The sequence below is a fragment of the Larus michahellis genome, chromosome 5 (assembly GCF_964199755.1).
Source record: "Larus michahellis chromosome 5, bLarMic1.1, whole genome shotgun sequence".
NCBI classification, from domain to species: Eukaryota; Metazoa; Chordata; class Aves; order Charadriiformes; family Laridae; genus Larus; species Larus michahellis.
This window is the reverse complement of record NC_133900.1, coordinates 86,386,876-86,408,047: the sequence shown is the minus strand read 5'-3', so window position 1 is coordinate 86,408,047 and position 21,172 is coordinate 86,386,876. Positions and strand designations below refer to the sequence as shown.

Below are 21,172 nucleotides of genomic sequence, written 5' to 3'. Positions count from 1 at the left end.
AAAAGAAAGAGAGAAACCAAGAAGCCAAAGCAAAAATGAAATTTAAAGAAAACACCAAAAAGCAGATGCCATCTGCCAATTAACTTGTGACGGTCCCAGGTATATTGTTAGCCCTTCTGGTCAGTGGATTCCCACCAGCACTAGTGATGAGGGGCTGATGTCGGTGGTTGGATTTAGTGTGTAATACTACTTGGGGGTTTAATGGAGTTGCCTGGCAGCAAGTGACAAAGAAGGGAACCCTGACTTTAGAAGTTATGGGTTTGGTTTTTTGGGCAGGGGGTGTGTGTGAGAGCAGGCCTCTGCTCAAATCTGTCCCTAAATTTGTCACGTGCAGTCTGGGAAGGCAGTTTGGTTTGGGGCACTGTTAGCACTCTCTTGTCTCTCTCCTTTTGCTTAAACTTTTTCAGGACTATCCAAGTGAAATTTCATAGGAGTTCATCTGTAGACACTAGTTTTCTTGGTTTTTAAAGGGAAAAATATGTTGCAGTAATTCTGGAAAAGGCATTTGATCTGGCTTGTCTTGTAAACCACGTGGCTGGGTGGCAGGGAGAGTCTGAAATGCCCCCAGAGCTGAGGGACGTTCGGGCTGGACCGGTCTGTGGGGAAGGAGGAGCAGAGCTCTGTAGACCATCTGAATCCAGTTGGTTGTCTCTGGTGAGAGCTGTGAAAATGGTCGGTTTGTCAGTTCCGGGCAATTACTGCTTAGTGGCACAAAGAAACAGTTTTTTCTTTTGTATTTCAGTTTCCGGGTGTTGCTGCTTTTGCTGTGAAAGCCCCAGTTCAAAGAAGGGGGAAATGAATCCTGACTAAACTGGGGCAAGACAGCTGGCACGAGTACTTGACAGCCGTTATCCCGTAGCAAGGCTGGACTTCTCTCTTCAGAAGCCATGGCAAAAGGGAATCTTTCCTTACGACTGTTGTGTCATCTTTTAAGTTTAAAACATGGAATAAGCTGCTGTCAGCCAGCTTTAGAGACCATTTCTTTTAAGGATTGAAGGAAGACATCCCTTCAACCTAAATCCAGGTCAAAAGACCCATAAGAGGAACTTCAATTTTAAAGGTTGACCAAGAGTCCTTTTTGGCCTAATCTACATAATACTCGAGGGAATTTGCCATCGGCGTAGTGTACCAGTGCCACGTATTACCTGTACACTAGTCAGCAGCCTTGATGTTACAGGCTTCATCTCCTGGAATAACCGCGGTGGTAACCCCATCATGGCATTCCAAAGAAAGCAGAAAGCTTTTTACACTCTAAATTCACCAGCTGCTTTCCTTACCATGGCAATTGATAGGGTTCTACAAAGAGGGTATATAATGTGCTGTGATATGATACTATCTATCTGCTTCTATTTGACCTGATGTTGTAAACTTCGTTTTTTCACGTATGGAAAATACAGTTTAGCAGAGGACACGGTTAAATTCAGCAGTACAGTTTGGGAGTACTTTTTAGCCTTTGGCCTTCAAAAGGCAAGATGTTTGGATTTAACAATCATTCCTAAAAAAACCAATAAATTGTGCCTACTTTTGAGGGTATGAGTTAAGTTCGCAAGTACGAAAGTCCAGTATAGTTATCACAATGCAGTTTATAACTTAAATATGTGTAAGGTGACTTCCCTTTCTTCTCCTTCCTCTTCTCATTAAACAAGCTGACAGAGGAAAATTATTGGACTGGTGAAACGATTTGTCTGACACCCAGTCAATATATGTCAAAAGACAGAGATACACGATTGTTTTGCTATAATTTGCCTTATAGACACTAGCTCATCAAGGGATGTTCTGTAATTGCTGCTCCTCAAGGAACACGGCTGCCTTTTGGCTGTTGCCCCCGCCCCGTGCTGGCAGTGGAGTGGTGTCCGGGACCATCTGTCCTCCTCCCAACAAAAAAAAGTAAAATAGAAACCACATTTCTAGGACTGGCACTTTGTTCTGCCAGCCTGTGTGGAAGTTCTGCTGTCTGCAAGCTGGAAACAAACTCGTTTTGGGCAATCTTAACTCAAAGGCTTGGAGGTGATGCTGAAATGTGAATAGTAAGACTTGCCGGGAAAGTCAACGGGAAAGCAAACTAACTTTAATGCTCAGATTAAAATAAAAGAATTTAAAAAAATCAAGATATATTTTAAATTGCATTATCAGTATTCTTAAAACATGGAGATAATCTTGCTTTTGGTATTTGTCAGTTAAACTTACTCTTAAAAGAGGTTTATATTTTTATATTTTTAAATGCCAGCTGAAGTAATTTCAGGTTACCCTGACTGTTTCTTCTGTTTCACGTGCTGATTAATTGGGTAGCCTCTACGTGTCGATGTGCACGAGGCTGCTGACACTCTGGTTGCTCCTTGCATGGCTCCGCGAGCCCATGGAGCCCGACCCTGCCGCCCGCGCTGGTGCGTAAGTGGGCAGGGAAGGGTGCCAGAGGACAAGCTGCAGACACGGGGTGCTGACGCCCGTGTCCTCCCAGGCCGGCCCCCCTGCTCCGGTGAGGAGAGGCTCTTCTGGGTATCGAGTACTTCCCATCGTTCTCCAGCGACTGCTCAGTTGAGATGTTAGTTTATTTGTTTTTTCCAAGCTGTTTTGTTCCCGGCTTTTACTAAAGCAGTTGTACTGGGAAGAAATCCAAACTTCACGTGCTTCGGGAAGAAGAGTGAAAGCTGTGAGCTGTTAAAGTTCTAGAGGGCTGACATTTTAATTAGCTGCTATTAATCAGTAACTTAAGCAAGTTACTAACATACTGCCACTTCAGTATGGTATTTAGATGACTTTTTTCCCCCAGTCTATGCAACCATCAACTTTTTTTAAAGTTTGTAATAAACTGTGATACAGACCATGTTTTCATCTGGTTTTTTTCTGAGAAATCTGAAGTTTTACATAGAAGTTATGAGACCCTGAGCATTTCTTGGCAATGCCGTGTACTCAAGTAATGTTTTTTCATTTTTTATGTATTTTATTTAGCGGATAATAATTACACATCTCAAAAATGCTCATAAGCATACGGATAAAAGGGCAGATTCTGGGCTCCAGCTGTAGCCCGCTGGGGCAGTGCCGTTCAGACCTGCCGTCTGAGGGAAGCTTCATCTCACGGCTGTAAGAACTGCGGTCAGGGGCTCAATCCCCGTTTTGAGAAGGTCTTTTGATGGTGATCCTCGAGGGCAGCTGTCTCTCTGCACGCCGGGGTGAGGAACAGTGGGTGTTTTCACGTATTTCCCGGTCAACTGATGCAAACGAAGGGGAAAACAGAGAAGGGCAGGAATTGGTGGGAAGGTTTCTCATTGCTTAGTATGAAACCTGAAAGTACTGTGTAGGGATGTTTTTTTATTCACTTATTTATTTTTAGCAAAGACTCATAAAGGCATATTGAAGGATGGATTCTTTCAATAAGCTTAAGTGTATTTCATGCATTTTCACAGACCATCTGGATGATGAATCTATTGTAAAGGAAGTGAGCTCATTACTAGTGATTTCTGTCAGCAACAAGTCTGATTTTAGCAAAAGTGTCATGGATTTTGGCAAATGTATTCTGAAAATATAACTAAAATGCAAAAATCAGGACTCAGTAGTGAGTAATGAATATCAAAAATTGAACGCATTTTGAAATGCCAAAGGTAACCTTATACAGAAAGTCTTCCTGTGTGTGGAACGTCTATTCTTAATCCAGTCCAAGGCCTCTGTCGTCGTTTCTCTGCATTGTAACAACACACAGTGAGGCTTTTAACTATTTTAAAGAATTTGGAAGGTTTGTTATTTCAGAAAGTACAGGAAAAATTAAATTAAACATGCAGGACCACTTTCTCTAAAGCCTATGAAATGAATGCAGAGATGAATTAATGGCAAAAAATAGACAAGCTAGGTGTGGGTTTTTTCCTCTGGAAAATATAAGGAGAGATGATTTCTTTCTGCTTTTCTAGTTTCAAATATACTTGACAAATTAAAAGTTAGAATTTCTGGTAATACTTCTAAACCAAAGCCTACAATTTAAGTGAATCTCTGCTTTATGTCCTGTGGTTTTGGAGGGCTGGGGAGGTGTGTCCGCTTGCTCCCTTAGCATGGGGGCTGAAGATCCCCTCCCTCTCCTTAACGACTGCATTTACTGGGGGCTTTTCGGCATACTGACAAAAGTAGGATTGAGAATTACTGTGTGCTGCGTAAATACATCGTGAATCTGCATAATGGCATTTAGCATTTTTTAATTTTTCTCCGTGAGAAACAAATTTCTGGGGAGTTGCCCCATATCCACGTGAAATGAAAGCTGTGTGCGCGTAGGGCTGTGGGGCAAGACGTGAAACCCTTCTGTCTGTGCTAAAATGAGAGAGTATTGCTTTGGTTCTCAAACAGGATTTTCAACTTGGATGTCTACTCTTTGATAATGTTAGTTAAGTTTTGTCATTTATATAAGGTTTTGAAAAACAGAGACTCTAATTTTAAAAGTATGGTTTTTAAAATATATTTTTGATTTGCTGCTTTTAACCCAGCCATCAACAAAATGAAAGAAATTCAGCAAATATTTTTGGCTGAACCCAAACATTGGTTTTCAGCATATTAACTTTATCAAAAATGTTCCCAATGGGCATATGCGGGTTCCTGCTGAATTATGTGGGCCTTGGGATAAATACTTTGTTGTGTTCTGTAGGTGATGAGTTATCCTTTTGATTAGAAAGCACTTTAAACTAATTAGTTGAAAATCTGTTCAGTTCATGGCTGGAGGTGATGTTTTGAGTCTCCACATCTGCCTCTGCTGGATTCCTCAGCATATATTGACTAGAAGTTTCAGTCGGCTTTAGTACAGGGAATTCACTCCCATTGGTGTCGGGTTTGGCGAATAGTTGGCATGAATTCGACTGCAGTCGCTGGTAAAGAGGTGGCTCAGTGGCACGGGAGGAAAGGGGCTGTGTCGGGCTGTGCTCAGGGCAGGCCAAGCATTAGTCGGTTGTAAGGCTCTTCCCAATGAAGAATGCGCTTTACACCCCAAAATGAGTGATGAGAGGCAATACTGAGGATCGCAGCGTCAGTGGTACCTTACAGGCGGAGGACAGGCAGTCGCTGGGCAGTGCGGCAGCGTCAGTGTCTGCAGCAGTATTTGTGGTGTGTTCTGATTTAAAGGAGGCAGAAGGACTTTGTTAAGCCAGTCCCGAGAGTGTGCCATAAGGTGAGTTTCCGTGGTTTCTCTGCCAGAAGTGCACCTCACTGTTCCTGAACACGCCAGTACAGCTCCCTGGGCTTACATGGCTTGTCTTGAGGGTACTTCTAGGATCGACGAGTTTGTGGGTGTGAGGGTGTCTGGTTCTTCATTAAACCAGGTAATTATTTGCATATTCAGCTTCAGTTTCATATTAAACTAATTATCATCTGAGAAATATGGCACTGTATTTTATACCCTATAGTCCCCAGCGGAAAAAGCAATAAAATCCATATGTACTACCTGAGGAAGTTACCGTCTTGGTCCGAGCGTGCAGACGCCGCTTGCTTATGAACGCTCTGGCAGCCTTACGGAAGGAAGGCGGATGGCCCTGCGCTCGGTCACCGTGCGGGCAGTCGGCCGGCGTAGTTCTTGTGCCTGGGTCCGCCTCAAACTTCAACTGGGAACATTTATTATCTCCCCATGTAAGAATGGATTATTTTTTTTAATTTTTTTTTTTCCCCCAGTAGGGGTCTTACACAGGAGATCTAAATTTTCTGGGAGCTGTGACAGCTCCTGTATTCTTTCCCCGTAGGATTTGCAGTGCTTCTGGTGCAGGAGTGCCTACGCTGCTGCACGCCGACTCCTACAGAGCTCCGGCCATCGGCACAGGGTGTTTCATCTTTGGGCAGCAGCCACACAGCCAGCTTCTAGAGATAGTTTAGCTTGAATTCATGAAAAAAAAAAGGCCAACTGTACCTGGGCGAACTGTAATTTTGCGTTAACTTTGAGCAGCTGTTTAGTCCCTGGATGTACCGTGTTAGTAACACTTTGGTTTGAGCTTTTCCAGGAGATCAGCTTGGACATGTGCATTAATTATAGAAGAGCCACTGGTACTAGAGACTATTAGAATGCTATTCTTGATGCAGTTTGTGTGATTTCATTTATTTAAGCACTGAAACAAACATCTTACCACTATGAGTAGATGCTTTTTCAGGTAATCTTGTTGCATAGTAGATCTGGCTTATCCTAGCAGGTCGCTCAGTTACTAAACCAAACCGTGAAGCCTTTTTTATGGTTGAGCTCTGTTTCTGACACGCTGGCTCATTCCGTGTTTGGCTCTGATTAATGCTCTACAGCCAGTCTGTTCTGACGTTAAATGAAAAAGGCGTTCGGTGGCGGTGGCATTTGGTGATAAGTGGTTAGACTAAACAGAAGATGTACTGTGCATCCCCTGGCTACAGGGTTATGATGAGATTCGGCTCAGCCCGCGGAGCGCTGCTGAGGATACTGCTGCTCTGCTGTAGTGACAGAGTGGCTCATATCCAACAGCACGTGCTCCTGCTTGTCTTGCACTGTACGCTGCGGCATGCTAAACACACTGGACATACCAAAGAGCATGCTCTTTTTTTTCCTTCCTTTTTTTTCCTAGGGAAAAAAGGGGGTAGAATGAGTCTATGTGCCCGCCAAGCATTTTAGACTTGCAGCAAGTCTAAAAAGCCATAGATTTTTTAAAATATTCTTATTTATTTTTGTGAAGTGTTTGTTCAAGCCTTCAGACAATTTACTTTTCAGAGCTCATATCAGTCACCCTTCTGCTGAAACACTGCAATGCCACTGGTTAACCTCGTGGTGGGTTTTAGAGCAATCTCTTCTCCACCGCACACACTGTATTTTTACTCCACAACGCCTATGGTGGAAATTCAGAGACTGAATTTTTAATGTTTCACACGGATGAAAAAGGTGAGGGATACACTACTCTGATGTGCATTAAAGCACGGGCTGTAACATTTAGGAATTAATTACTGACTGAGAAAATGCACGTATCTAAGGTAAAGCACAGTGTCTTGACTGAAAATAACCAAAATGAAATGAGTGATGTAAACGTTACCCTAGGCAGAGGTGGACCGTTCCAGCCGTTAGCTGTGTGATGCACCTTTCCTGCTCGGATGCGACGGCCAACAGCAAGGGCCGGGTTGAAATTTAAAGTGCTATCTAGTAAAGTGCCTAGATACCTGCAAGAATTAATCTCAAGAGCACTGAGCTCATTTTGTCCTCTTGCAAATTAATTAACTCGGCAAACAATATGTTACTAAAGGTAAACAAGCAACATATAAGGGCTAATTCCTTAAGCGTAACCCTAATAATTCTGCATTCCCCTCTCCTGTGCTAAGCCCTGCCTGGCGCTGGGAGCTGTGGAGTCCTGCGGTGCGGCCGAGCGCCGGGGCTTCTGGCTGTTCCTCGCTGCCCTCGCTCTGCTGCTCCCGTCTCCTGCTCACCGCCGCTCCCGCCCTCCTCACCATCACCTGCCCCACCACGCCGTCTCTTGCCAGCAGTTTCTGTTGGTTCGGCTTTCGAGAAGAACACGTGAAGCATGGCCGTGCCTTTAACGTATACAGAATACTGGGAATCAGCTCTTCCCACTTCACGGACGAAAAAAAATCTCGTGCCATTTTTTGCTTGCAGTCTGAGACGGAAGGTTTGATCTTAGATTAACGTGAAGAGTCAGCCCAGTCCTAGTTAGTTTATGGAAATATGGAAATTGGGTCTAATGCAGTCAAAAAGTGGTATTTTATAATTTATTTTTTTTTCATATGCATTTCTTTTTACGGAAATGCATCTCAAACATGGTAAGACCACATGTGTAAAATAAGTCCATTTGACAGGTCCCCGTTCGTCCCTCTTCTCTCCAGGAAATGCTCTTCCTTTACCTACCTCTACCCCGTACGGGATTTCTGTTTGCGAGGGACGGGGGAGCACATCCCCGCTATGAGGATAGATCTCCCGTCTGTTTTAGCAACAGGTTCCTTTCATTTTTGTCTCTCGTGAATGATAAGCAAACCATACCCTAAGGATCCAAGTACAGCACGATAGGAATGTACCCTTTTACATTTTTTAAGGAGCACATTCGTCTCTCTTCTCTGTTGTTTTTGTTGTTGGGGTTTGGGTATTTTTCAGTTCTGGATGTGAGCAGGCAGTCAAATAACACAATTTAAAGTAACATCTTTTTCTCCCTTTTTCTCCCAACCTGTGCTGTTTGTATAAAGCCAATCCTGAAGAGAGGAGTAATTCAGTTCATATTTCTCCTGCCGACCGTGGCATCACGGTAGCAGCAATCCGGAAGGGACGAGGCCTCATGGTCGCTCCCAAGGGTGTTTCTGTAGCGCTTTCTGAAGACTACATGGGCCTTGAAAGGAAATCCGGTGTCAGCTGCTGGCCCCTGAAGGGTAATAAGGAATTTGAATGCTTTCTACCAGAAGACTGGAGTGAATTTTGGATTGTTGGTTTTCTGTCGTAGTTTGATGTTGAAACACTAATAAATAAATTTTGGTATATATGTATAAAGAAATTATTTATTCTTGCTTGAAAATGTATTGTTCGGGGTTTCCTTGACAGGGTTTTTATTTTTCCCAGTTGCATAAGTAAGATTTGATTACAGCTGTGTCTGTCATGCTAAGGAAAAGCCTTTTATATTGCCTCAGACTTTGACGGTTGTCTAATAAATAATTAAAAGTATTGTAAATCTTACTGCAATGGCTTTCCATGCTGTTACTAGATAGAGTAGCAAAAAAAAACCCAAAACAAACCCGTAGATATTTTTGATCCTGTTTCCATTGATGTAAAATCAATTAAATTGCTTTCCTATGTATTAGGCTCATGAAGTTGTACAGCTAGTGGGATACTCTGAGAAGTCTGGGAAAAGTAGAAGAGACTTGTGATAAATATTTCAGTTTCTGATACAAGTTTTATTGACTCTGAAGAAAAATATAATTATCCTCAGTCCTCCTCCTGTTTCTCATAGAGTGCATGGAAATTTTAGATTGGGATCAACCTCAATAGCTGACCAAAGTTGTATCGATCATCTCTCTGAGGCACGGTATCTTTTCTTTTTTGACTGTTTATGGATTCCACAGTTCCCTGGATTGCCTATCCCGTTGTTTCACTACTCATAGGCTTAGAAAAATGTTCTCATTTTCTATCTGAAATGCCATAACATACATATATACACACACACACGCATTTTTTACTACTTGGATAGACGCCTGTGATACACAGGCAATTACTTTCATGTGAGACACATGCGGATTTAATTTTCTCTCTCCATAACAAATTGGGAAAGAAAATTCCTTCATACGTTTATTGAATTAGAGTTTTCTTACTTTTTAGTAGAAATTAATATAAACATGCAAACCCACAAAATGCATTTGTTCAAAGCAAGCAGCTCCTTCGCTAGTATGAAAGGAGAAAGGGATTTGGTAAAACAACTTCCTTTTTCCCCTTTATTGCCAAGGACTGACCTGCGCTAGTCCCTGACTTGACTCTTGAGCTAATTTTAGATTAAAAAAATGTTTGCCCATATGTCTTTTAAAGGTTTCAAAATACAGAATTTTTAGACAGGGTGAGAACTACGCCAAGTGTAGATACTCCAGGAAAGGCTGAGACTCCTACTGTCAAAAAAAGAAGAAAAAAGAAATGCTATTTTGTGCGTGTGTCAAATCACCTCTCTGTTCAAGATAATGTAAGCAATATTTAGGCAGATGTGCTGCACCCCGCCGTCCTGCCTGTGAGGATAAGGAACGACAAGGAAGAATATTATTTTGTTTCCACTCACATGGAAATTCACTTCCCAAAAAAGCCGAACAGGGTGGCAGTCTGAATTGATAATGTGTTACACTTATTAATCGAAATAATATGAAGTCCATCGCCACAGGGCAAGTTGGCAACCTTGTACACTGCTGTGCGCTAGGGAAATTCAGGAACGATGTAGAAGATTGCTTTAAACAGAGTTTTTGCCCTCTGGCTTGGCCAGTTGCACTCTGGCTCCCAGATCGGGGAGCATGAAAGGTCATTGTGTAGAAGTTTATGTGGCAAGAAGGTGGAAGATGATGTCTGACTCGATGTTTGTATTCAGCTCATGATCTTTATTTCCCCTTTTACTTCTTACACTATTTTTTTGAAGCTGACGTGTGACTGCATTCATTTTGAATTTGTGTTCCTCTCTCTACCCTTGCTAAGAAATACAATCACTCGCTCCCCATGGGACTTCTTATCTCTAGGATAAGACTAGATATCTGCTCTCCCCGTGAGAACTTTCATGATGGGCATGTTTGTGTGTGATGCGCACAGACAACATTGTCATAGATTCTGGATGGAGTATTTAGGGATGGTAGATAAAATTCCTAATATACTTAAAAAAAATGGTAGAACTACCTTATCCAAAATAATCAGATGCACTGTAAGTGAGAAGAAATGGCGTTCCTCAGAGGTTGGTACTGGGACTGGTGCTGTTCAATATCTTTGTCGGTGACGTGGACAGTGGGACTGAGTGCACCTTCAGCCACTTGGCGACGACACCAAGCTGTGCGGGGCGGTCAACAGGCTGGAGGGAAGGGATGCCATCCAGCGGGACCTGGAGAGGCTGGAGAGGTGGGCCCATGCCAACCTTATGAAGTTCAGCCAGGCCAAGTGCAGGGTCCTGCTTCTGGGTCGGGGCAATCCCAAGCACAAATCCAGGCTGGGGATGAATGGCTGGAGAGCAGCCCTGAGGAGAAGGACTTGGGGGTGCTGGTGGACGAGAAGCTCAACATGAGCAGGCAAGGCGCACTCGCAGAAACCCCCCGCAGCCTGGGCTGCATCCCCAGCAGCGTGGGCAGCAGGGCGAGGGGGGGATTCTGCCCCTCTGCTCCGCTCTGTGAGACCCCCCTGCAGTGCTGCCTCCAGCGCTGGGGCACCAACAGCAGAAGGACACGGAGCTGTTGGAGCGGGGCCAGAGGAGGCCCCGGAGATGCTGGGAGGGCTGGAGCCCCTCTGCTGTGGGGACAGGCTGAGAGAGCTGGGGGGGTTCAGCCTGGAGAAGAGAAGGCTCCGGGGAGACCTTCCAGCCCCTTCCAGTCCCTCAAGGGGCTCCAGGAAAGCTGGGGAGGGACTCTGGAGCAGGGAGGGGAACCATAGGATGAAGGGGAAGGGTTTTCCACTGACAGAGGGGAGACTGAGATGAGATGTGAGGCAGAAATTCTTGGCTGTGAGGGCGGTGAGCCCCTGGCCCAGGGTGCCCAGAGAAGCTGTGGCTGCCCCATCCCTGGAGGGGTTCAAGGCCAGGTTGGACGGGGCTTGGAGCAACCTGGGCTGGTGGGAGGTGTCCCTGCCCAGGGCAGGGGGTGCCACTGGGGGGGCTTTAAGGTCCCTTCCCACCCAAACCAGTCTGTGATTGTGTGATTTGTAGGTTCATGTATTATAGAATCATAGATGGTTATGGTTATTATTAAAATAAGCTCCTTTTATTTGGTAAACATTTAGCACATGGAGAATTCTTATTCCCTATTACAAATGTTACTGGATTAAAGGATGCTTGAATGCTTGAATTAAAGGGTGTGCTTAAATATTTTTGCAAATTATAAGGTTGACTTGATGTGACTGTGAAGTCTTGCCTGAGTAAACTAATAGCAGTGAGTATAAACACTGAATAATTCAGGTTCTTCCCCACAGACACCGAGTGGCTTATGTTCTTTATCCACTTAGTTTCCTGTGTTAAGATGTCAAGCAGTTGCTTAGCTTCCTTTAACTCATATGGCAAAGCCAATCTTTTTACCATGTCTACTGAATTATAAATAATGTTCATCTGAATTATAAAAGTAAACCCCCAAAAGAAAACCCCAGAAGACGCTGAAAGCAGAACCTGTTGCACTGTGTCTTGTTTATAATTTTAAGCAAGGTCCCCTATCCATTGCATGCGGCAGTAGCGCAGAGCTCTCAGTGCATGTTCAAATTGATTTACGGCTGATATATTTTGCCAACAGTATCCTTGTTTTCTTTATAATTATCATACCTGGCAACTGTACCAACATGGCTTATCCAGAGCATTATTCTATTACGCATTTGTACTGAGTATACGGAATGTTTTTTAATTTTCTTGTCTCACCCTAATCCTCTTCCTTTCGTGCCATCTGCTGAACAAGAGGGTTTATTCTCCTTCTGCTGTGTCCGTGCGTAATAGAAGCAGGAGATGCTTTAAGTGAGGTGTTCTTGAACTATCAGTTATCACAAGTCGTCAGGCATAAAACTTACAAACCTTTAGGGCTCGGTGTAGAGTGCATTGTTTCCTAGGAGACGGTAACATCCTTGAGTGGGGCTAAAAAAGCCTTCCAGAGCACCTGAGGTTTGGCCGAGCTGGTACTTTATCTGAATGGCTGTGGTATCCTACTTTACCATTTTTTATCTGAATATCTATGGAGAAGCATTTTGAGATGGTGTATTAACACCCTTACAATAACATAATGCCAAGCAACGTAGAGATGTCAACTCCAAAACCCTCACAGCGTTTTCAGAAAGAAAAAAAAAAAAAGTAGCACATTTTCAAAATGCTTCGTACATTAAGTACTGAGTTAAAAATCAGTGTAATAACCTGTAATCACAAAGGTTAGGCAGCGCTGTATGAATTAAAGAGTGCTGTTATGGTTCCCACGCAATGGAGTATTCTGATGGGATGTTGGGGCCCAGGTTGAGTATATGTCGTTCTCAGGCTTTTGGGTTCTTCCCCTCCTTTGCCCACTCCTTGAAAAATCAAAATCCAAGTAACTGAACCACAACTTCTGGTTGTCCTTAGGCTCTGGGGTTATTTATGCTGGAATTGTAAGCCAGCCTCAGCGAGAGTTATTATCAGTTCTTAGTGCTGTTTTATCCATCACTTTTGGGTGAGGCCCCTTTTAAATCCAGAGAGGCCAAAAATCCACCATCAGGCGTTTTTTCTCTCTCTTCCCTACGACACTTTATAGCCTGGTGCACTTTCTGAATTGCTGTTTTGCCGTCAGGCAGAACAAACAGTACGGGAGGGCTTATACCTGTCTATCGATGGCTTGACAGTGGCCTCCTCTAGCCAGTAACGGGACGTTAAACTCCTTCATGCTCTTTGTCACCAGAATTTTACTCTTCCTCGCATTGGGAAGTTTCCCTTTGTCACCAGAATTTTACTCTTTCTCGCATTGGGAAGTTTCCCTTTGTCACCCTGGCATTTTAGGTAAACTTTTGGACAGCCCAGCTCCAAACCCGTGTGCAGTGATGGCAATGTCCACCACCCACCTCGCAAAGCAAATCAGGGACAGAAGAGAGTTTTAATGTGCTTGTGATAATTAAAATGCTGAGGAGACTCATACACGGAAATTTTCTGTGCAAAACCCTTGGGGCCTACAGGGATGCCCCGTCCCTGGAGGGGTTCAGGGCCAGGCTGGACGGGGCTTGGAGCAACCTGGGCTGGTGGGAGGTGTCCCTGCCCAGGGCAGGGGGTGGCACTGGGGGGGCTTTGAGGTCCCTTCCCACCCAAACCAGTCTGTGATTGTATGATTATCCAAAAGTTATGCTTAATTTTTTTAATACTTATTTTCTAAGCGCTCTATTTCTCTCCTCCCTAAGTCACTCATAAGAAATGGTCCCCTTTCACCTGAGCCCTTTTAGGGAAATTAGCCAAGTACTTTCAGCTGGATCTGGTAGATGAGCTAATTGGGAGGAGCTGTGGGGTGAACGAGAAGAAGCAAACAAGAAAGCTGGGACAAATATCCACGGGGTTCATAAAAGCCCACATTAAAGCCTCTGTTAATGCTCTACGTGTATATTTTAATATAGCATTAGGAAAGAGTCACGCTTCACAACTGCTGGTGCCGCTTACTGTGGCCCAGCTTACTGTGTAAGTGCCAAAGCAATTTCTGTACCGCAGCTGGCCAGCACGATGTGAGACAGTGCCCAGAGACCCCCTCCTCAGGCGCCCCGGGTATCCACCATGCCTGGGGTTTTGTCTTCTGCACGGCGGTGGTGCCGCGTGCTCGGCGAGGAAGGGCGGAAGGCTGCTTCCAAAGCGCTCGGCGGCCGTTTCACTAGCAGGGGACAGAGTGAAGAAACTGTAATAGCAGGAAAAACATTCACCCACCAAAATGGACTCCCTTAGGAAAAGCAAAGCAAAGAAACCACTTTTCTTAATACAGGGTGAATGGCTGGAATATGCTTTTTTTTTTTTTTTACAGATATTGTAAAAAACATCTATAGGCAATAGCATGTCTTATCATACAGGTGATTTATTCTGGAATTTCTATTACATTAGTAACTACCTGGATAAATCTCTTAATAAAAGCAAATTAAAATAAGTACTTTGGGTCTACTTAGAATATGTACTGAAATTTCAGGGGCTGAAATGTCTGTGTCTCGGGGGCTGAATTACATTAGCACATTGTTAGTGTGGTATGAAACAGGTTTGGTATCATTGTACTCTTCAGTTGTGAGCAGCACTCTGACTGACAGTATAGTTCCCCCATAGTTAGTATGAAATGATAAAGATACACATAGAATCTTAGTCTCAGATTTTGTATAATGCTAGAGTATTATGTGCAATTTGGGGATGTTTGAAAATAAAAATGACAAGATAACTGCTGGTAAAAAAAAGAGCATAAACAAAGAGTGTTTCATAATAGAAACTAATACTTTCCCTTGTAAGTAACATTATTTTCATTAAGAATTTAAATGAAATTGTAATTATATGCACACAGTTTGGGAAGGAAAACAATTACTTTAGTTGCAAAAATTTAAAAAATGGGGTAACTCCAGCCTCAGTAATTGCATATTCTATGTTTTTAATGTTTTGTGTGTGTGCGACATGGAATCGAGCATTGCCAGAAGCTGGCAGGCTTTGAGGGCACCACTGGATGTTCCTCTGAGCTTGCTCTCAGCTTGCCTTCCTCGTCACCCCCTCTGGCAGCTGCTCCTCGTTAGCTGAGGATCAGGTGGCCTTGGTCCCTCATCAGATCCAGCTGGAGTTGGGTCATTTCTCTGAAAGAGCTCAGGGAAGGGAGGTGTTTTCTCACGAGCAGGCCCAGAGGGAGAGGGCCAGAGAGGTTATTAGCTGACCAACTGAATGGAAAGGAAAGTGTATCTTCTTGAGAACCTGAGCAGGCACGAAGGGCTTAGAAACTCTGGAGAGTTCTGCAAGAATGGGATGGCTAAAAATAGTTGAGAAGAATCGAAGGCTTTCCTGTTTGGATGTCCTTTGAAGTGGCTCTGTTTGTTCTCCGCGCTCCGGCTGGAAGGGAGAGAGGCGCAGTCGCCTGAGGTAGGTACGGAGCAAGCCGAGGGACCGATGACGGGAACCAACTTGGGAGTGAAAAGCTGGAGTAGAAAGTCTGTGCTCTGCCGGGGAATGAGCCGGTGACTTCTTTAGGGAGCCGAAGTGACCAGTTTCCGGTACCAAATCAGCAGTGCTGAGGCACTGGGAGCACCGAGTTCCTCTGGCCGCTCCGGGAGCGTGAGGGTTCAAGGAGCCCCGGGCAAAACACTTGGTGTCCTGTGCACGTGTTCCGGGGAGCTGGGCACCCCGAGCTCCCGTGCTGGAGGTGCTCTGGAGACGGTGGGTGGGGAGGAGGCCAAAACCTTGGGTAACCGAGTAATCGGGTTCCTTGTCTCGATGAAAAGGAGTATTGCTGCAACGGATCCGTTTGTTCACAATGTTGTTACGAAAGCTTGATTCTGATGCAAAACGGTCTTAGCTTAATTTACAATTCAAATTTTCATGTCTAAAATGGCTTTAAGCTGATTGTGTCTCTGGAAAGAATGAAAGCAAGATGAACTGGGTGAATTCAGAGGGACTTTTGACTCCCGTTATTTGTACCTACTTTGTATTTTTGTATTGGAAGTAGCAGGAGTGTCCTAAAAACATTGCAAGAAATTCCTTAGAGATGTTCCAGGTACAGCGCACTAACTGAAGTTCAGTCTAACTTATTTTTGTCTTTTAGTCCTTTTTTTGCTAACAGTTTGATGTGAATAATCGTTTTGTTTCCTTGTAGGGAAAGGCGAACACGGAAAGCCGTACCCTCTTACAGAGGAAGACCACGATGATTCTGCTTATAGGGAAAATGGCTTCAACATCTTCGTTAGCAACAACATAGCACTGGAGCGATCCCTGCCAGACATCCGACATCCAAAGTACGTAAATCGTTTCCTGGAATATTTGATTTTAAGTTTTTATCTTTGTATATCTCTAAATAACCTGTCTTCCGGGAAGGTCAAACAAGAACCCTCAGCCAACAAAAAGTGACTGTTTCATTAAATAGGAAATGGGAAATTTATCACCGTCGTTAAATCATTTGCTCTATCTGTCTTCTAAACCGACCTCTCATCTCATTAGTAACACATTAAGACTGTAGAAGGCCTCTTTTAATTACAGAATGATTTTCCTGGCATTTCTGGGTAGTGATTTGTTAGGCAGTGATAAATAACATTTCACATGGTTTTTCAGGTTCTCATTTGGTAATAGCTGCAGATCCTTGGGCTGGGGGCAGGGTGAAAAGTTGTACAAAATTTTTGGCTAAACGTTTGGACGAGTGTTTCCGTAATGTTTCTTTCGGTTTTGTTGCATAAAGGGTGAAAGCAACCCAATAGCTACAGCTAATCAGGTGTGATACCACAGCTGATTTACGCAGTGTAGAATCGCGTGAAAACTGAGTGAGCGACGGTGAAACGCACGTGCAGAACGGGGAGGGGCTGAATGCTGGTGGTGTTCCTTGACAGCAGTAATATCTGACAGAAATAGGATAAAGATTATTCTGGAAAGTAACCACTGAGCTAAATGTGATCACGCAGTTCTTGGCAACCGTAACTTTCTTTTCACGTTGTGTAGCTCTTGCTCCCTTAGAGGAGTAAAGCTTTCTGCTGTAACAGGAAAGGGCACGCACGCCTTTCTAGGCTTCGGGCTCAAAGGGAGGGGTGATTTGCTTTGTCTCTTTATGTGCTGTTTTTCCCTCTTTTAATTGGGTGTTACGCAATTAGTGTATGGGCGGAAGGTACAGGAGTGTGACAACACTAATTGTCTCCGTGACTAGGTTTGTATTTTCCTTCGGGTACAGTTCCCTTTATTATACGATGTTTCAGGTGAAGGCACCTACTCACTCCTTAACCTGTACAGTTTTGCTGTGGGAATTCGCTTCACGTTCTTCAGGGAACGGAACAGAACTTGCCAGAAGTTCCTGGTGGGTGGAAAGAGAAATACCGTGTAACTAACGCTTCTTGTTCCATCAAATGTGGAACTCTCCTTTTCAAAGAATGAACAGTGTATAAATGTTTGCATAGTAAGATTTTTAAAAAATAATTCACAATGGAGGAATTAACACAAAATATTTTAAAAATTTTAAAAATAATCTTTTGTTGGAGGCATTTTCTATTTAATTGCCATGCATTTTTTTTGAGAAAACACTGTTTATCTGTTAATTTGTATATATGAATATTGTTTGCGTAGAATTAAGTCAAAAACCCCATTTTTTTATATAAGCTGTATTGTTTAGATACTTTGTTTGCCATCTACTTTGCCAAGTTACCTGAAATTATTTATAGAAAGAGTACTTCCAAGGAGTTTGAGTTCTAACGTACAGCTGCACAGCATCGAAGCTGTGTGAAACTGCCTCGTTGGCATAACAGATCTGCTCGTCGAGCAGCCTTCTCTGTTGGCCAAACCACAGAGGACAAATACCAAATACAAAAGGAAGCTGACGTGTTTATCCTCCCTTCGTGTTTTTCTGAGCTGGGTTCTCGCCCGCTGCCGTCCGTGCCGTCAGTGACGCGTCCCTGCGTGTCCCCAGGAGCCACATGAGCCGTGTGTTGTCAGAAGTGACACATTAGGGACAAGTTGGTCATACCTCAGCCGTTCTCGGTCCCCCTTCGCCTGCACGAAGCCTTCAGTGACTTTCACCGCAGCGTCTCGCGTGGGGAACTTTGAACCCTTAGGTATGGGCATCCCTTTGGTGTTCCAGGTCAGCCGGGTTCTTGTGGTGCCAGGGGTGTCTTGTATGGCCAGTGTTTCAGAAGGGTCCTGTGTGAGCTGGCTTGTCCTTCTAACCTTGCTTCTTTAAACGCTTGTAACACAAGGAGTCCATTAGTTAATTGACGGTATCGCTGATCTTCTAAATGTAAAGATAAAAATGTTGTTGTGCTAAGTACAGCGATTCAGGTGCCAAAGCTGGGCTCTGCACCCCTGATGGGAACACCCTGGGGCCAGTCCGTGACCTGAACAGCCGGGACACAGACGTCTGACCGCGCTTCCTGACCGGCTGTCAGAGACAGCCCCGTCCTGCGTGCTCCATGCCCCGCGGGGCAGTGGGGCGTCACTTCGCCTGTGGAAGTGTCCGTCCTCTCCTCGGGAGCTTGTGTGGAACGGGAAGTAGTTCGTACCTCAGAAGGCTGCTCTGAGAGACCCCTTGGCAAACTATGGAACTTCTGTGCCAGAAAAGGGACTTCTGGTTGAAATAAGACCAGAGGAGGTAATTCAGGTGAGGTGTAGCAGGCAAGATCTAGTTTGGTCAGCTTCTGAGTATTGTAAAGGGCTTTTGCTTCGTGGAGCTTCTAACCGCCCTTCGGCTTCTAAGTATCTTCTTTTGCATGTTTTGGGGGGGACACTCTTATTATAGACTTTGAGCTCTTGATCTTCTGTCTCTATTGAGCGTATGCCACTTGCATGGGGGCTAATTTCCTGAAAATGTTGTCTAGGATTTGTTTTAAAGAACCAAATAGAATGGGTTTATTGCCATCAGTAGAGAAAATTTACAAAATGCACCTTCAAGTACAGCAAAAACTGAGTGGTGAATCTTGGTATTTGACTCAAAAGGTATTTAAATTGGAAGAGTGGCTATAGTAGTTCCTATGTTTCTCTGAAATCACTTCATTGAAAAAAAAAAAAAATATTTCAGACTCTAAGACCAAAGAAACTTCAAGTCCCACTTCTGAGCGACTGGTTTTCTGGGAAGTATGCAAAGATAGCGGATAACCAAAACTTGCTCTTTTTAATCCAAATGAACTTTCTCCTTCTTGGTCTCTTTGGAAACTCGGTGCAGGATTTGCAAAATACATCTTCTGGGAGGGGGATGGGTGGAACTGAACAAACACTTAGATGATTGAGCTCTGAGAAATTCACATTTTCAACTTTTTTTTAATAATATTCTTGGGTTTTTCCTTTTAAGTGTTAGATATGTAAAGCACTTCAGCAAGATGTGTTCAGATTGATGCTTCTTTCCTTTTTTGGGACACTAAAACGTGTGTGTGCTGTAAAAATCCCTAGAGAAATGGAAGTTAACTTCTATTTTAAGGCTGACTTAACAGCTTCCCTGTGTTCTTAACATGTTCTTATTGCATCCTTCTGTCTCCCATGGTGCTTTTTTTCCTGTCTCTCACAGCTACACTAGAATATCTTTTTCCATTTCTGAGTGCTCTTTGATGTCTTGTTTCTGTCCCACTCTCATGCAAAAGTCTTCTCACAGCGGATGCTCTCGCCAGGTTACATTAGCTAACTCTGTTCTTTGCCCACCATCATCCCCGGACTTTAAGATTAAAAAAAAAAAAAACCACAAAACAGCTTTTCTGTTTTTTCTTTAATTCCAAATGAAAATCTAAAACAGGATTATCATCGCAGTTCATTGGGGGTTTCAGGACCGATTTAGTGAAAGTGAGAGTTCTGGTCACCTGAAGTGGAAGGCGGCGCTGTGAGTTTTGGGTAGTATTGAGAGTTGGCGATGGAGTTACTGGTTAAGAGTTAGTTCTGTACCAATATGAAAAATATTTAAATATTTCAAAACCCCCAAGACTAGTATTGTGGGTTTGCCTTTTTTTTTTTTTTTGTTTTCACCTGCCCCACGCCACTTTCTGTGGTCTGGAATAGAACAAACGCGCTAAAGCTAAGGAAAGCGCTGGCAGTATTGTTTTCTATTGTAGAGACAAACGCTACTTATTCTGATTATTTAATAGAGCAGTTACCCTTAAGTCTTATCTTTTCAACATTATTAAATACTCTGTCATTCATACCAGTTTTGTTCAAACAAAGCCGAATCTGATTTGCATTTTGAATAGTGTTCAAAATGGGACTTTGCTGAGGCTCGGGGGAATTTGTAATCGCCTGGTCTCAACAGCGAATATAAAATTTGTGGTATATCCTGTTTCGGACTCCTAAGTCCTCGTAAACTAGAGCATCCGATCTTTTTAGCTTTTCATTCCTGAATCAAGGAGTTCAGGTTAGTTCCCGATGACAACAGAGTAGGGAACATTGTCATTTAAAATCTTGCATGGTTTTGCTACTTTTGTATCGCTGGGTTTCAAAAACGGGTCTCCTTTTACGTACTGTTTGTAGATTATTCGTTAATAACTTGTGTGGTCACAGATCAGATGCACAAATCCGCGTTGGTTTGCCGGAATTGTCTATGGCAGGAAATCCCATCCTTTTTAGGCTTCCGTGGGCACAGATACATTAATTTTGTACTGAAATTCCCGATGTCCGTATCGGACAATGAGGATGCCCAGCCTGGCCTGGGTGATGTCTGGGGTCGGGGCTCCCAGGCGCTGCCCGCTGCTCCCGCCCGCGCTGGCCGAGGAGCCGGCCCTTCGCTCTCCCTGCCGGCAGCCTTCCTCCTCGGAGTCTGGGCTGGGCTCCTCGGCTTTCTTTTTACACGTTGAGCTTTTCACAGGCCTCAGAAGAAATGCGTTTTTATATTTGAAGAAATACGGGTGTTTAGCTAAAGGCTGTGAGGTGTTGTGTGTCCTGAACGCTGATGAGATTTTCTTTCTTTTTAACAATTAAAAAAAAAAGGCACATTTCACTCTACCTGTTCTGCGTAAGTGACACTCTCCCTCCCTATCGGTAGCAGAAGCTGAGAGAATGCCGGAACGGCTCTCCCTTAAAATACTGGAGTGCAGTGCGGCTGCTGTCCCTTGTGGGGTTAGAAGAGGCTGCAGTGGCTGTGCAGGGACGTCGGGGGGATTGCTTTGGGCTCTTTTGTTTGGCTGTATTTTCTGTGTGTGTAGAATAGTTGCAGCGTTACTGTCAATCCTTACTTATGTCTTAGTAAACTTTGCAGAAACGCTAGAATTACTAGACTAATACGGGAAATATAATGTTTGTTATTCTATTTATATAAATATTATAGTTAAGTCATGCAGTACTTCATATCTGCCTCTTCTAAAAATTTTCAGTTATTGCATTCGATGTATTTAATGACTTTCTTTATAAATACAGTGCATTCGTCACGGTTTAAGCTACGTGTATAGTCCTTA

General features: G+C 43.7%; 1 protein-coding gene across 3 annotated transcripts in view; it reads left to right on the top strand.

Moving 5' to 3' along the window:
- Positions 1 to 21,172, top strand: part of GALNTL6 (polypeptide N-acetylgalactosaminyltransferase like 6) — a 459,205-nt gene that overhangs the window by 174,619 nt on the left and 263,414 nt on the right. For all 3 annotated transcript variants that reach the window (XM_074588461.1, XM_074588460.1, XM_074588462.1), the window contains exon 3: positions 15,931 to 16,069. In XM_074588461.1, coding sequence (XP_074444562.1) covers positions 15,931 to 16,069 — 139 coding nt within the window. The remainder of the gene's footprint in view (positions 1 to 15,930; positions 16,070 to 21,172) is intronic.